The sequence below is a fragment of the Leucopleurus acutus genome (genome assembly GCF_964270905.1).
Source record: "Leucopleurus acutus genome assembly, chromosome: 4".
Taxonomy (NCBI): Eukaryota; Metazoa; Chordata; class Mammalia; order Artiodactyla; family Delphinidae; genus Leucopleurus; species Leucopleurus acutus.
The window spans coordinates 20,677,443-20,693,993 of record NC_139146.1 but is presented as its reverse complement, the minus strand read 5'-3'; the positions used below and the strand labels follow the sequence as shown (position 1 = coordinate 20,693,993).

At 37.1% G+C, this 16,551-nt stretch overlaps 1 protein-coding gene across 2 annotated transcripts in view; it reads right to left on the bottom strand.

The window, feature by feature from the left end:
• PRDM5 (PR/SET domain 5) overlaps nucleotides 1-16,551 on the bottom strand; it is a gene marked incomplete at both ends in the record, with an annotated part of 206,846 nt that overhangs the window by 81,182 nt on the left and 109,113 nt on the right. For both annotated transcript variants that reach the window (XM_082837920.1, XM_082837921.1), the window contains 2 exons: nucleotides 1,855-2,015; nucleotides 5,398-5,491. In XM_082837920.1, coding sequence (XP_082694046.1) covers nucleotides 1,855-2,015; nucleotides 5,398-5,491 — 255 coding nt within the window. The remainder of the gene's footprint in view (nucleotides 1-1,854; nucleotides 2,016-5,397; nucleotides 5,492-16,551) is intronic.

Genomic DNA, 16,551 nt, shown 5'->3' with positions numbered 1-16,551 from the left:
ACACTATCATATTTGTAATTTTTAAAAGAGTTATAAATGAAATATCTTAGTCAACTTCAGTGTCCTCTAGATGTTTTTCCCTTGAAAAACATTTATATTACATTCAGGTTTGAGGAATACAGTCTAATCAACAGCCACAGCAGCCAATGATACTGTCTACAACAAACATCTCCTTGATTCTTCAATTGGCAGCACTTAACTTTCCATTTTCATTACAAGTTCTTATACAAAACAGTTATACATTCTTTACACCTCAGTAAGAGCTGTTACTCCCATGGTCCACATTATGGTTCAATTTAAAGGAAATGGTATAACATTTTAACATATAACAGACCTGTGTTCTTCTCACTCCCTGACAGAAGGGACAAAATATGGCAATTCTTTCCTGATTAATATAACGTTGTTTGGGAATGGTATACATCTATTATTACAACATGGGATTATTCCAAACAGGAAACTACCAAGTTCTTTGTAGTACGTTTATAAAATCCACAGGATTTCTTTTGCTGCTACATTAAGTATTTCATTGTTCACCTACTTATATTCAGTTACTTATAGTACTTCAGTAATGTGAGTTTCAAACTAAAGGATACTACGGCAATATTAATTAAAATAATTAAAGTATTCTTTTTGGCTTAATTCAAAAATATATATTATTATTAGGTACAGAAATTTGACTGGTTGGTATTGTAAGATATTGAAAGTATAACACTACAAAATCTTAAATATGGTTGGAAAGCATGGAAACATCACTATGAGAACAATATTGGATAAATGTATGAGACAAAAATGAACAATGCACCACAAAATATATTCTATGATAATCTGTTATTGCAGACAAACAACTATATCTTTCTGGAAAATTCACTATACTTTCCCTCATTGATTAAAACATAATAAAAGTCTATTAAATTCATGAAAAAGTAATCCAATCAAAGAAAGTTGAAAGATTATTCTATTCAGACCTTTGAAAAGAGAAGACAGTATCATTATTAATCAGCATTAAAGATACAAGAAAAGAAAGTTACTCAGTCCAGTTCTTTTGAAACAGCTGTATTAAAGACAGGTACAAAAATAGAAGTCATAATGACACAGAAGCCACTTCACATTCACTAGGCAGGACACGCCGAGCGGCAGACTACCACACTTCAACAGTCATTTCTGAAGTCAACATTAAAACTTTCAACTGCATTAGTTATAATATGAATTTTGCTATTTAAAAAATAGAATGTATTTAATCAACAAGTAAAAATAACCTGTTGATTTGCTGGAGGTAATTAGCATAACACAAATAAGATAATCTCCAAATCACCATCAGTATGAACATCATTTTATTCAAGTTGGGCAAATACTTATCAAGTCCCTGTTCTGTACCAGGAATTTCCCTAGGTCCTAGGGATGCAAGATAAAGAAGGACCACTCTAATCCTGGAAGAAGTCAGTCTAATAACTTGTCAATAGACAGCTGAACTAGCTTTGAAAAATAAAACTATTAAAGCTCTACTCAGTATCTTTAAAAAAAGGAACCTATGTTAATCCAAAAATGTATAAAGTCGAAAAGCTCCCGTTCATCGAGTACACTGTAAGACCCACCTATCAGCATCGTTTAGGACTGTGTAGCATCCATACCTGAATCTAGGTTTGCTTTCATATGACAAATATATTCTCTTCTGATAAAATGAAGAAAACAGACATTTGCTAAAGAGCTGCTATCACTCATGGGTTTCGTATTTGTCATTTTGAGTAAATATGTTGATAAATTCATATAAAATTGATTATCACATGATAATTAACATACACGCCTGTATGGTTAAAATACGTAATCTATTCAAACTCACGGAAGGCTTCTACTTACTTTCTTATGACTTCTAAGCACTGAAGGTGTAACAAATGCCTTATTACACAGCTCACATCTGTACTTCTTGTGTCTTTCATGAACCACCTGGACATGAACATTTAAGGTGTCCTTCCTTTTAAAGGTAGCATCACAGTGATGACACTTGAAAGTCCTCTCACCTTAGAAATGAAAAAGCCAAATAAGAGAAACACAGACACAACAGCAGGGTGCTGTTAACTCCCCCTCACATGTACTAGATTTACGGCTGTTTTCTCCAAAAACCCAGCTTTACAGCTCTAACAATTTATCATAACCATAAAAGGTCACTTTTCCAACAACTGTTCAGTTCCATATTTGCTCATTCGAACTGTGTGAATCATGTTGGGGGGAGGGAGAGTCCTTTAACCTTCGTAGATTCTCAGTGCCTTTAACTGGAAAATGTGGGGACTGAATTCGCTAATTTTCTAAAGGTCCTATGAATTTTCTTTAAAAGTATGTATTTCTAAGGCAGGGGCTTGAGTTTAACAAAAGGTCTCTGTTCTGCAGAGTGAGTTGCCTTTGGGGCCCCTCCTGAACTCCCCTCACCCCACCATTCTCCCTCTGGCCTTCAGGGGCAGAGGCAGAACTGGCTCCCAGGCAGTAAACTGGAGGGAAGCCCCTGAAGGCGGACGTCAGAGCAGATCCTTCACCCCGGGACAGGAGAGGGCTACAACTCCACTATCTCAGGAACTTGGCCTGGAGGCCCCCTAATGCAGTCTTTGGTCTGCTGTGAAATGGCTAGGGAAGGGCTTCAACTTCCAGGCTCTCAGACTGTTTGGGGGCTGCCTCTCAAAGAGGCAGCTGGATTGGGGCAGGGGGACCCAGAGTGGCAACTGCCCTTTTCTACCCTAGAGCCCCTCAAAGGGCCCCCCAGCTCTAGGGTTGGGGTCTAGGGCTGTACCCTAGAGTCCAGCGGGGGGCCTCCACCACCTGGCCCCTGGCAGTGCCCTCAGGCCCCTTTTCTTTCCTGGGCAGGGGACCCGTGGTGGGACACAGCGTCTTCCGAATGCGTCCCGGAGAGGGTACCTGGGAGGGTTTTCACCTTCCCATCAAATAGCCTCGGCTTGCAGGAAAGCAACTCCAGAAGCTATGTTTAGGGAGTTTATGAGACTTTTTAAACTTTCATACCATGCTATGTCTAAAGTCCATTTTAAATACATTTTAAGTGATCAATGTACACAATTAGAAGATAGTGAATCTCCCAGAAAGATATAAAACATACGTAGCGTGCATAAAGACAGACTAGTATTTGCATATATTTTCCCTTTTTACAGAACAATTATAATAGCACAGATTCAAAAAGTATATTCACTATGAGATAAAATATGCAGGTAACTGTCTACATCTAAAGAAGAGATTACCTCAATTTCAACCAAGCTCTTCTACCTGCCCTCCATCTAACTAACATAAATTTAGAAATGTTAAGATCCTATTATTTCGTCACACCAAATTTAAGGAAGGAATGACAAGAACGAAAATAAAAAGGAAAAGGCAAATTACCCTCCCTTTGTCTTTTCAAACAGAAGTATGGCTCTTTAAATTCTCTTAAAGTCTCTAAGGAAGTTGTTGAGTTGCTGAAATTCGATACTTGAAACCAAGTCACACCAAACCATGCATGAACTGTATAGATTCTGAGAGCTGTGTTTATATGCTGCCTTTGTGCTTTTTTGTTGCAGGGTGTTATTGTTGTCACCTAGTTTGTCTTCATATATCTTTCTAGATTTATTTAAAATTTTATTGATATTTGTATAAAATGTATAACCAGTGAGAGTAAAAGGACAAGTGACATAAAACTGTAAATGTTAATAATACCAAATCTATTCAGGCACTGGAAAAAAATACTCCACGATTGCTCCTATCAAAGTATTTCCATTAAATTATTAAGTGAATCAAAGTATTGGTTCCTGTACGAAAATCTTATTCAAGCTGTACCAAAGAAGTCCATACCTTTCTTCTTTCATATTTTAATTCCAGATTTTTTTGTTTTAAGTTTATCAGAACTTTAAAATTCTGATACGAGATTTTATCAGATTTCTTTACCTTACATTTATCTGGATTTTTCCCTATCTTAAAACCAAGAAGCTAGCTAGTAACCTGCCTTTTGGTTTTCAGTGTATTAGGAAATAACAATAATTTCCAAAATAATTATGACATCTTATTTTTCATATTTGGAGCCACAGTGCTGATGTAAGTTTCTAAAACAATCCTCATGTTTTGAAGTTAAATGGGTTTTAACTTTCCTATTGTATAAGACAAGATCTAGTCTTTTGTCCTCTCTATTTTAGCCATTTTCTTTATCAAATGACAGTGAAATGGGATGGAAATTCCTGCTGTTACATGACATATTTTATTTCTTAAATGCATAGCTCTTCTTTATAAGGAAAATGGAAAATGGTGCTAACAGCTTCTCCAGAGCTGTAAGGTGAATACAGAATGACATGAGATCTCAGCACTGTCTTTCCTATAGGAAAAGACGCATTTCATCACAATCATTACCACTCAATAAATATAAAAACTTTAGTATCTTTATTATTTTGCATTTTAGATACTTTGACTTGACCAGAGAAAATTTCTTCCAAGATCTGTACAATCAAATGTCCAGACTGTTTTGCTTTTCTCAGAAATATTAAAAATTTAATAAGCATTAGAAACTACATGTTAGAGGATGTTCTACTGATTAAACAAGTCAAATTAAAAGGAAGTTATTACTTATGTTATACCATTTTTATTTAACTTTAGATACAGTAAAGTAGTAAATCTCTGGTTGCTTCAACATCCGAACACAGAACCCACTTTAAAACTCTGTTTAGCAATAACAATTTCTTCTCTGAATAAAGTGACATGGCTAAAAACTGTGGTATTCTAAAATCAGCTCTCAGTGTAACTGCTAGACAGACTTCACGGTACGTAGGTGAATAACTTAATTCCCTCCTACCCCCACCAAAAATTCCCTTGCCAAAAGAAGTAAGAAGTCAGAGGCAGTGGAGTAGGCAGGAAAAACACAGGACTAACAGGCTTGGATGCTACCCCCAGTGCTGTGCAACCCTTCTCTGAGTCTCAATTTTCTCAATTCCCCTCCAATGAAGAGGTTAAATTAGATGTTTACTCTGATCCTTTCCAATTTTAAAAGCCTGTGAGCTAATAAAATCATGCCAGATATCTGCATGTTTTAAAGAGTCAGGCATGTTTCCTTAATCATTACATTTAAAAGGGAACAAAAACGTCTGTTTCAGAACAAATTTCAAAGACACTTTACTGAACATGTTTTTATACACAGCTTTTAATAGTGGGAAAAATGATATAAAATAAAATGTCTCATAAAATGATTAATCTTACTGTGGGAAAATAAATCAAGGATAAAGGATGAAAAGGGGAAAAGCAGTTATCAGTCCTTTTTAAGTTTAAAGGCAGATTACGTAACTACTTATAGGTCCGCTTCTGTGATGCCTACATTCTCAAAGGTTATAAGAACAAAATATGATATAATTCCTTTGGTCCTCAAACGCCTAGATTGTGACTTACTGTTATGTATAAGCAGGTGTCTCTGCAAAGAAAATGGGGTCCGGAACAAAGCTTTACATTCCTCACATTGGAAAGGCCTCTCTTCAGAGTGGGTCTGCAGATGAAAGAAACAGTGAGTCAGGACTCTCTAGAATCAACTAGTCATTACAATAATTGGAGCCTGGATTCATGATGGCGACCAGGAAAGACAGGAAGGTGGACAATATCCTGCTCCTTCTGGTAACATTCTTCCCCCGTAAAATTGGGAACACAAATAGGCTGGGTTCATGGGAAAAAAAATGACTGTATTTTTAACTTCTCAAATTAATTAACTATAAACTTGATAAACAGTAAAGGAAACTGCTCCTATAATCTCAAATGCTAATCTCAATACACATTGGGATTTCTCAGAATCTACTTTGCAGAGTGAAACGATACGTAATTTCTCTAAAGACTAAACCTCCTTTATCAATGGACAGACTTTATGCTGGTACAACATTTTCAACACAGGCAAAGGAAACTGTATAAGGGAGACTGTTTCCACCCTTTTCCCTCAACTTCACTGACTAACTTCAAATAATTTTCAGTCCTAGGTGCTGCTTTTCCCCTAAATTAAACTAGAACATTTACTCATGCTATAATTAACACCAGGTATCATTAATTAAATATTTATTTTGGATCAAATGCTATGCTAAACACTTCACATGAATTATTTCACTTAATTCTAATAGCAATTTGATAAATAAAATACCATGAGTGTCTCCATTTTATAGATGAGAAAACTAAGGCTCAAAAAGTTTCAGTAACTTGCCCAATGTCAAGCAGCACAGATGTAGGAAGCACTATTAATCCGTGACAAAAATATATGTGTAAACAAGAAACAACAGAAATCCACCTGCTAGATCTAAAAATCAAAAACAAAAAACAACAGTAAAAACAGCTTACTCACTTCACCTGTTTTCCATTACACATCAGTATTAACGCATTGGGCACAAATCAGTAAATAAAATTCTATTCTACCAAGGATGGCGAGATAACAATGCTCATAAATGCTAACATGTAAAAAACTGAACTATGTTCTCTTATTAAAATAAAGCAAATCATATAATTGATGGGTTATGTTATGATAACTGTGGTATAAAAATAAAAGGAATTATTTAAAGGAAAGTCACTTTAGGGTTATGTTATGATAACTGTGGTATAAAAATAAAAGGAATTATTTAAAGGAAAGTCACTTTATTCACAGCATACAGATCTATACATTTTCTTTGTCTAATGGACACTATAATATTAAAGATATAAATATTACCTATTAACATAATGTTAGTGAGAAAGGGATTATCATGACTGTTTTCAACTGTGAAAAATATAGAAAAAGGATGGGAGGAACAAATATTTAAAACTCAGGATAAACTACAGATATTCAAATGTGCTATTTAGAGATATTAAAATGATAGGTGGGAATAAACATATCAATAAAATAGAACAAAGAGTAGGTTTCTTTCATTATCAAAGATATATGAACATTTAGTATAGGAAAATATGGCATTTCAAATTGGTATAAGAACAGTAGACTGTTTAGTAAATGGTTGTGAGCCAACTGTATAGATATTCAGGAAAAATTAAGTTGTGTCTATTCCCCACCCATTACAAGAGATAAATCCCATTTCAATTCAGCTGTATTTTTTTTAATGTGAAGAATAAGACACTAAATATACAAGAAAATATGAGTAAATATTTAAATAATTTTTGAGTAGGAAAAGGCTTTCTAGGCATGGCAGAAAACCGGGTACTCAGATGAGAAAATTAAATTTAAAACTGCAAGGCAAAAATATTCGGTGACACAGAAAATATTTGCAACATACACCAAAAGTTTAAAATTACTAATATAAAGAGTTATAGCAAATTAATAATATAAAAATTCCCCCAAAAGGGCAAAAGGACTCTCCTCCAAATAGCACTCTTAAAATTTCATTGATTATTTATTTTGCGCCAAGTCTATGATATGCACTTCATGCCGCTACATGCCAGTCCTATTTTATATTCTGGGGATATAGTTGTGGGAAAAAAAAGGCAAATGTCTCTGCTATTGTGGAGCTCTTACTCTAGCAGAGAGAGAGGAACAATCAACAAATGATAAAATATCAGATACATGCTACAGAGAAAAATAAAGCAGGGAAAGAGGACAGCAAATGTTTCAGAGAACGGGGTAGCAATTTTATTTTTTATTTATTTATTTTTTGCTGTACGCAGGCCTCTCACTGCTGTGGCCTCTCCCGTTGCGGAGCACAGGCTCCGGACACGCAGTCTCAGCGGCCATGGCTCACGGGCCCAGCCGCTCCACGGCATGTGGGATCCTCCCGGACCAGGGCACGAACCTGTGTCCCCTGCACTGGCAGGCGGACTCTCAACCACTGTGCCACCAGGGAAGCCCGGGTAGCAATTTTAAACAGGTGGTCAAGGAAATTCTGGCTGAGAAGGTGACAGTTGAGAGAAGATCTGATTGCACTGGGGCAACAGGGGCAGGTTTCCCTCTGGGTGATCTAGTCAGGAAACTCCACGGAGGCCAGTGTGATAGGAACTAAGTGGAAGAGTGGTACAGAAATGGGAGAAGGTGGAGAAATGGGAGAAGCAATTCATGTAGGGCTTGGTTAGCCACTGCAGGAATTCTGTCTTTTACTGAGAGAAATATAAAATCTCCCTAATGGGTTTTAAGCAGATAAGAGGCATGATTCACTTGGCATTTAACAGGATGCTAAGGTGGCCGTGTTGAGAACAGGATACAGGGAGACAAGGGAGAGCAGAGAAACTGAGAAGTAATAGCAATAAACCAAGCAAGAGATGATTAAGACCTATACCAGGGTGGGAGCCACTAATGTGAAGGAAAGTCAGAGGCTCCTGGATCTATTATGAAAGTGAACAGGTTTTGCAGAGACACCTGGATATGAAGCATAAGACACAGAAAGAAGGAAGCAAGCATGCCTCCAAAATTGTGACCTGAGTAACGGTAGGATGGATTAGCCATTAACTAATATATGAAAGAGCAAGCAAGAAACAAGTCTGGGTAAACGATAAGGGGTTCGATTTTGGACAAGTTCAGATGACCATTAAGAGATGTCAACAGGCAGTTGAATATTTCAAGTCTGGATTACTGGCTCTAAAACTTGGGGATGTCAGATTACGTACAGTATTAATACTTCAAGCCATGAATGCAATTAAAGAATGAAAAATTTAAAACATAATACTATCTATGGTCTATCAGACTGGCAGAAGTGAAGAAAATAGATATCATTCTGTGTTGTCTGAAGGGTAAGAACATGCAAGCTCACATCTGGTAATTGGGAATGTAAATTTTCTGAGGGGCAGTGTGGCTCTATTTACCAAACTGATAACTGTGCATAGACCTCTTGACTAACCAATTCCTTTTACAGAAATATATCGGACAAATTTTTGCACTTTTTTTTTTTTTGGTAGCGCTGCACGGCATGTGGGATCTTAGTTCCCCGACCAGGGACTGAACCATGCCCTTGGCAGTGAGAGCATGGAGTCCTAACCACTGGACTGCCAGGGAATTCCCTTGCACAATTTTTTTTAAAAAGTAAAGAATTTTTTTTTAATTCCCATTGACAGTTATAAACCTAGTTAACTAAATTCTAGCGACTATTAAATATGTTTTTTCTTTGATATGGAAAAGTCTCCATAACATATTTTGAGTGTCAAAAGCCAAATGCAAAGCGTTATATAGTAGAATACCATTTATGGCACATTCATACTCACACAGAACAGGGTCTAGGAAGATGTTCTACAAAACACTGAGGAGGGTTTTCGCAGTGAAGTGGACAGTGGTATTTGACAGAGTTTTTGCTTTGTTCTCTAGAACTTTCTTTGATGTTTTAATTTTCTACAATTAGTAGATAATATCATTATTAAAAGAAAGAAACTCTTTCATTTTTAGAGCATCCAAATTGGAACACAGGGTTGCTTTAATCTTCCAAAAATATATTCCACCCTAACCCATTCTTTCTCTTTTTCCAAATCTAGGACAAAACAACTTGTGGCTATGATTTAGTGGCTTGATGATTAAAGAACTTGGGACAGATAAGGCCTTAGACCTATGTTAACCAAACCAAAGCCACAACTTCTAGATACTGACCTGAAGTCAGTAGCACGTTTCAAGCAGTAAGCTGTTAGTACATAGCCAGGTGAATAAATACTTTGTCAAAAAGGTTCAATGCCCAACACCACGGAGGTGTGATGGCATGACCTGTGAAAGTCTCAGCATTCAATCTCATTTAAGTAAGGTGGTAGTGAAATACCTGCAAGTTGTGGATAGAGGACTTCTGTCTCCAAGATATATTTTACAAATACCAAATAAAATTAACCCTCTTAAAGGGTTTCTTATCCTTCAATTTTTCATCTCTACAGGGTTCCAAACTTTCCACTGACTTATTCATCACATTATCCTTGAGCTCCAGAACACCCTCCTTTTAAATGCCAGGCACTGAGACACCAATATCTGCTGATGTAACAAATGAGCTAGTCCACGAACTGGCACTATGAAATATATCATTTTATGCACCATGTCTGATTATTGTTGCAGATGTAGAAAATACATAAGAAAATGTGTTGCACTACCTGTAACACCTAGTAAAATGTCTCAAGAATGCTTCAGAAAGTTTACAACATAATTTTTATACAATAGTTAACAAATTATCACATTTCTAGCCAACCAAACCAAATACTAATTTCATGAGAGCAGATTAGCCTTTTCCTCAGGCCCATTCACAATTAAAAATAACTCTGACTATCAGTAATATACACAGCTCCACAGTTAGCAATATTACTTGAAATGACATTTCTTCTTTCAGTCATGTGCAAAACAAGAAAACTATGACAAATTCAGGGGAAATAAGTAGAGATAAAATAAAACTGGAAAAAATATTCCAGAGATACATGTGTTAGAACTATTCTTTAAAAAAAAAAAAAATCTCATTATTGAAGTCTGTATAAAAGTATATTGCTATTCCACAGGGTCACATAATAAACCTAAGGTTTTATAAAATGTGTGTCATCTGGCTGTTTACAAGGTCTGTGGATTAAATTTTTACTGTCAGACTTACAACTGGCTTCCTTAAAAGGATTCACAAAAATGAATAGAAACTGGAGAAATACCGAAGAAATCAGTTTCTTTAAGCTCAGTACAGAAAAAGGTAGCTCATGCTACACAGAGAAGTGAAGATGGAGTACAGCCTTGAGTAGCCAGTCCAACCTTTCCATTGCTTGAAAGCCACAACTCATTAGTACAAAACCATAATCTCAAGGGGCCAACTACTGAAGTCCCCGCAGCCCTAAGGACACTCCTCCTCCATATCTGTGGGAGACTGGTTTCAGGGCCTCAGAGGATACCAAAATCCAAGGATGCTCTCAGCTAGTGGGAACATACTACAAAGCACACGAGGCTCAGTTCAGTGCTCTGTAACGACCTAGATGAGTGGGATAGGAGGGGGTGGGAGGGAGGTCCAAGAGGGAGGGGATATAGGTATACATATAGCTGATTTACTTCATTATACAACAGAAAATAATACACCATTGTAAAGCAATTATACTCCAAAAACAAAAAAATGGCACAGTATTTGCATATAACCTATGCACATCCTCTCGTATATTTTAAATCACCTCTAGATTACTTATAATACCTAATACAATGTAAATGGTTGCCAGTGCACAGCAAATTCAAGTTCTGCTGTTTGGAACTTTCTGGAATTTTTCTTCCAAATACTTTGCATTCGTGGTTGGTTGAGTCTGTGGACGTGGAACCCGCAGACACAAAGGGCCAACTGTAATAATCAAGGCAAAGGGAATTTGCTAAGAGAAGAAATAATCATAGGCTTTCAGATGAAGTCTTCCTTGGAAGGCAACTCAGGGGGCTTTCCCCTCTTCTATACTGCTGAGAGACGGTATCTCATATTTGTAGCCAAGGATACCTGTAGCAAACAGTGCTTTCAACACATGACTCTTCAGGCTAGCTGATTTGACCATTAATTTAAAAGTTCTGCCTCTGCATGGCCACTATTTACTACAGCTAGTCTAGAGCCATACAGAACAAGTTTATTCTCACTTCCAAATGAAGCTCTTTGAATATCTGGAAACAGCAACCATGTCCCTTCACAAACTGTCCAGATAACAGAAACTTGCAGCTTCACTACTGAAGATAAAGTTTTCAGATGCATCATAATAATGTGAAGCAGAATTTTCTGCATAGAAGTAGGCCTCCTAATTTTTATAAGTCATATGTAACACACCATAGCAGCTATACTAGCTCCTTTAGTGGATAACTTGCTTGCTAGGCAAGATGGCGAAATAAATTGGTAATCTTGCATTGAACTTTATGTGCCATCCAAAGAGAAACGAGTGCAGATTCTAAACTACAAACAGACAAACAAACAACAATGGATCAATTCCAGTCCTATCCAAAAATTACTCTAAAAATTAATACCAGTCCTTCAACAGGAAATAGTTTTCTTATAGTACAAATCCCTAGTAATTAACAGATAATAGGAAATAGGATGAGAATAGGATTCCAAATATCTGGAATAGATAGATATAAAGTAAAATGTCTGTGTATGTATGTGTGTGTGTGTATTTAAACCACTACCCAATTATCTAAGTGTCAACATGGCCAGAGGATATTTTCTCAGTTGAAACCCTTATAAAAACTAAACTAATCTATTTTCAACATAATACAGACGCAAACAAAGTCAAAAGATCAGAGTCTGATTCTAAACTGATTCTAGTTTCTAATTTTAAATGTAAAACACTCAATATGGGATATTAGGTTCAAAGCTTATTTTTTACTGAAAATACTGCACGTCAGCATATTTTAATTATAACATACAATTCTCATTTGTACAGTTCTAGTTTTCATTGGTTCAAGTTTGTGGCATTTTCTAGTTTGATACAAATTGTTATAGAAGAGAGAAGAGTGTCTCTTTTTAAAAAAGTTAATAGTTTTCCATTTATTTTAACTTAGCTTCCAAATTTATACTACCTATTCACTAAGACTGTCAACATCATTTAAAATTCATTACCCTGTCTATTGCGGGTTCACATAAGTACACTTCCTGCCCTCATGCTAAATCTCCCCCATTTGCCATGCTCTATGAGTCACAGTTTATTTCTAAAGGTTTTTGTCTTCTCTGGGTGAAACAAACCATCACCAAGTCTTCTGGCTACAGCTAACCTGAGTTTTTTTTCCCAATCCTCTTTCACTTAGTCTTCTTCTAATAGATCCTCTGGGCTGAGAAACGAGTCAACCAAACTTGGTAGAATTTCAGGTAGAATAGAAATGAAAGGGGCAAGGGAAGGATCTCCATGTTACACTAAATACTATGTTTTAATACATGAAAAAAATAAGAAATATACTGATAATGGAGAATTAATTTAATGATAATAGAGGAAAATAAACCGTTTTTATTTCCTGCTTTTTCTATCCTGAACATTTCTGAACCAAACCATTCAGAAGAACAAGGGTACATTTGAAGAATTTTTGTGAAGAGGAGCTGTTTTTTAATATATGACACTGATTTCCAGGAAGATAAAAAGGAAGCAGCGGGGCTTCCCTGGTGGCGCAGTGGTTGAGAGTCCGCCTGCTGATGCAGGGGATGCGGGTTCGTGCCCCAGTCCGGGAAGATCCCACATGCCAGGGAGCGGCTGGGCCCGTGAGGCATGGCCGCCGAGCCTGCGTGTCCGGAGCCTGTGCTCCGCAATGAGAGAGGCCACAACAGTGAGAGGCCCGCCTACCGCAAAAAAAAAAATAAATAAATAAAAAAAAATAAAAAAAGGAAGCAGTGATAAGACATCTGCTTATTAACATCAATCTTCCCAAAACACCATGTGAAAGAATTTTGAAAAAGGAAAACTACAAAGGAGCCCTTGTCCAACAGATATTAAAAAACATTATAAATCGCAACTATTAAAATAGTCTGATATTGCAAGGGAATACAGATTAAACGGAACAGATGGAGTCCAAAAATAGATTTATACAAGAGGCGTTCAATAATGTGATAGCAGTGGTATGAATCAATATTTCAATCCATACCTAAAAATAAATTATTGATGGATTAAAATACCAATTAAAAAAGAAATATAACTTTTAAAAGCATTGACGAGTATTTGCATAATCTTGGAATAAGAAAGTTTTCTAAATAAGACTTAAAACTCAGAAGCTATAAATACTCAGAAGCCATAAAACTCATAATCCATATCATACTTGAAAACATAAAAATGTAAAACTTCTTTACTCAAAAGATGCAAGTTGATAGATGGGGACAAATATTAGAAACAAAAACAGCAAAGTATTGATATTCATAATATCTATAGAGCTCCTAGAAATCAATAAGAGAACAGCCAAATAGGCCAGCAGAAAAAGGACAAAGAGTATCTACAAGCATTTCTCAGAAGAAAAATGGAAAAAAAAAAACATAAAAAGAATTTCACCCACCATTGCTAAAATGCAATGAAACATCACCTTTCACTTCTCAGACTGAAAAAAAAAAAAAGGCTGATAACATAGATGTTTGTGACGGCACGGAGCACTTTCATCACTACTAAGTGAAAATAAGAGCTTTTTCAGAAGGCAGTTGGGCAGGAGCAATCAAAATTTAAAGTAAACTTAATATCTGACCCATAAATTCCATACCTAAGAGCTAGTTGCATAAATACTCTTGGCAAAGTTACAAAGTTTTATGGAAAAGGATGTTCACTGAAGTATCAAAATAGTAATGGTCATAAAAAATGAGTAGCTTTATATGAACCTACCTGAAATGCTCTCCAAGTCATAATGTCAAGGCAAAGAAGTAAGTTCCTGAATGACATCTGTGTCATAAAACCATTTACATTTAAATACACTTTTCTCCCAGATGGGTAGCCGAGACCTTGTGTTTTTCTCCAAGCTCCACCCAAAAAGCACATCCTCTTACACACAAACATCAGTGTGGAACGTGGAAGTTCCTGACGATTTACTAGGGTGACGAAGGAGGTGCTCTGTACTTACAGCATTTGAAAGCGCCCCTCCCAACCTAACACTCTGGAGTCTCTTCTTACACTCTCTTCTCCATTCCAATGGTCACCCTTCCCACCTTCTACCCCCCCACCTTCCCAGCTCTTCCCAGAGGTGCTCTGTACTTACAGCATTTGAAAGCGCCCCTCCCAACCTAACACTCTGGAGTCTCTTCTTACACTCTCTTCTCCATTCCAGTGGTCACCCTTCCCACCTTCTACCCCCCACCTTCCCAGCTCTGCCACCCAACCACCTCCAGGTTGCACCTTCCCATTTCTAATCTTCCCTATTCCAGCCCATTACAGTGACTTAAAGTATGTCAATGGCATTATGCTGAGGATAAAAACTGAATTTTACTCAGTCTACAAAATATCCTCCGGTTACTAGGATCACCTGCCTTTGAATATAGTAGTAGATGTGGTAATAATGAACAAATAATTTGTACAACAACGTGTACAGTTGTTAATATACTTGGGAAAGCCCAGAGGCTATTCACTGGGAAGGGGCCTAGAAACGTGGTAGGCAGAAGGGAAGGTGGCTGGTGCCGGGGATTCTAACCTAAGCTGCATAACTGACTACCCATGCATTCATGTATGATTTTAGGGATTTGTTTTCATAAGATGTCTACTACAAAGGGAAAAAAAGGAAAACAAAATTAATTTAAAAATAAAGAACATTTCCCTTTGCAGTTTTAAGAAGGCTACTGGTGTGCACTTGATCAGGCGGGTCAAGTAAAGTGAGCTCAACCCCTGGGTTGGGCTGGGCTGGTAAAGAGCAAAGAACAAAGGCAGTATTCTGGAGGTGAGAGCCAGTCTGAACCTTTAAGTGCAAGGCGAGAGTCAGAGGCTAGAGACCTGGAAGGCAAGGCCCTGTGCCCACAGGAACCGGGGTGAAGAAAGCTCTGAAGAGCAGCAGCAATGCTGTGGTTCAGGGAAACACCAAGGCACAGTCTTTAGTTGACGGCTCTTCAATCATAATCTGGGGAAGCAGAAGCAAGCTGGGAGGCAGGTTCTTCTATTAAAGTTTCTCAGGGGACAAAGGGCCATCACTGATTTGGGAGTAAGTGAGCTACATGTGAAATATCTAACTCAGAGCCAGGAAAGGGTTCAGAAAACTAGAACTGTGCAGTGTCTTCAAATGAAAGGTTTAAAGAGTTCTTAGCTATCTCGGGCTGATAAACCCAGTGCAGAAGGAACACAACCATGATTTTTCAGTGGATCACTAGATCACTGATATGCTCATAAAGTCAAGAAAGGGAGTGCTCAGAAAGGGAAAAATGCTGCAATACATATTGCAAATAGAGATTTAGAGAAATCACTCCTCGTATCGTAACTACCATTTAACTAAGAACATTAAATCATTTATTTGGGATAATTTTTTCATGAATTTTTATTCATTCGGAAAATGTCTGCCACATTCAAAGCACAATGTGGTCAACAGGTGCCGTGAATTAAAGTACAGCATCTATCTTCAAAGCTTACTGTCTAGTACGAGAAATAAGGTGCTTACATTAGAAACTGTACGATGCCATCTCATCATCCACCAAAGAAAAATAACTGAAACAGGGTAAGCAATTTGCCATTAACTAAATGAGCTTCAGAGGAACATCTGTATCTGTTCCTTTCCTCTGTCAGGTTCAATTCCTACATGCATGCCCCCCTTAGTGCAAGCATCTCATCCTTGTGAATGTGCTTCTAGAACACAAAAATAGGCAATTCTGGACATACAACACCTTAAATGAACCACCCACTACTTCACCTACAACCCACCTGAAGAAGAGAAATCTGATGCAAAGCTGAAGGAAAAAGTGGTTGTGATGGAATTACTGAGCCACTGTCTTTCAATCTACAACTTGGCACCTTTCTTAGAGACTGACAAAGATTTCTTTTATTACGTAAAATGTATGCCATATATTATGGTCTTAGAACCTAATCCCTGATTTCTTTATAGAGAGACCTGTCCTTTTCTTTAAGGTCTAATAAAATCTCACCTGCACAAAGTCTGACCTGCAGTGTCTTTCAAACTGTCTGATCATGACCGAAAAGATAATTTTTATATCAAAATCTAACACATACACACAGACATGCACACACGTGTATTATTTCATTAAATGACCC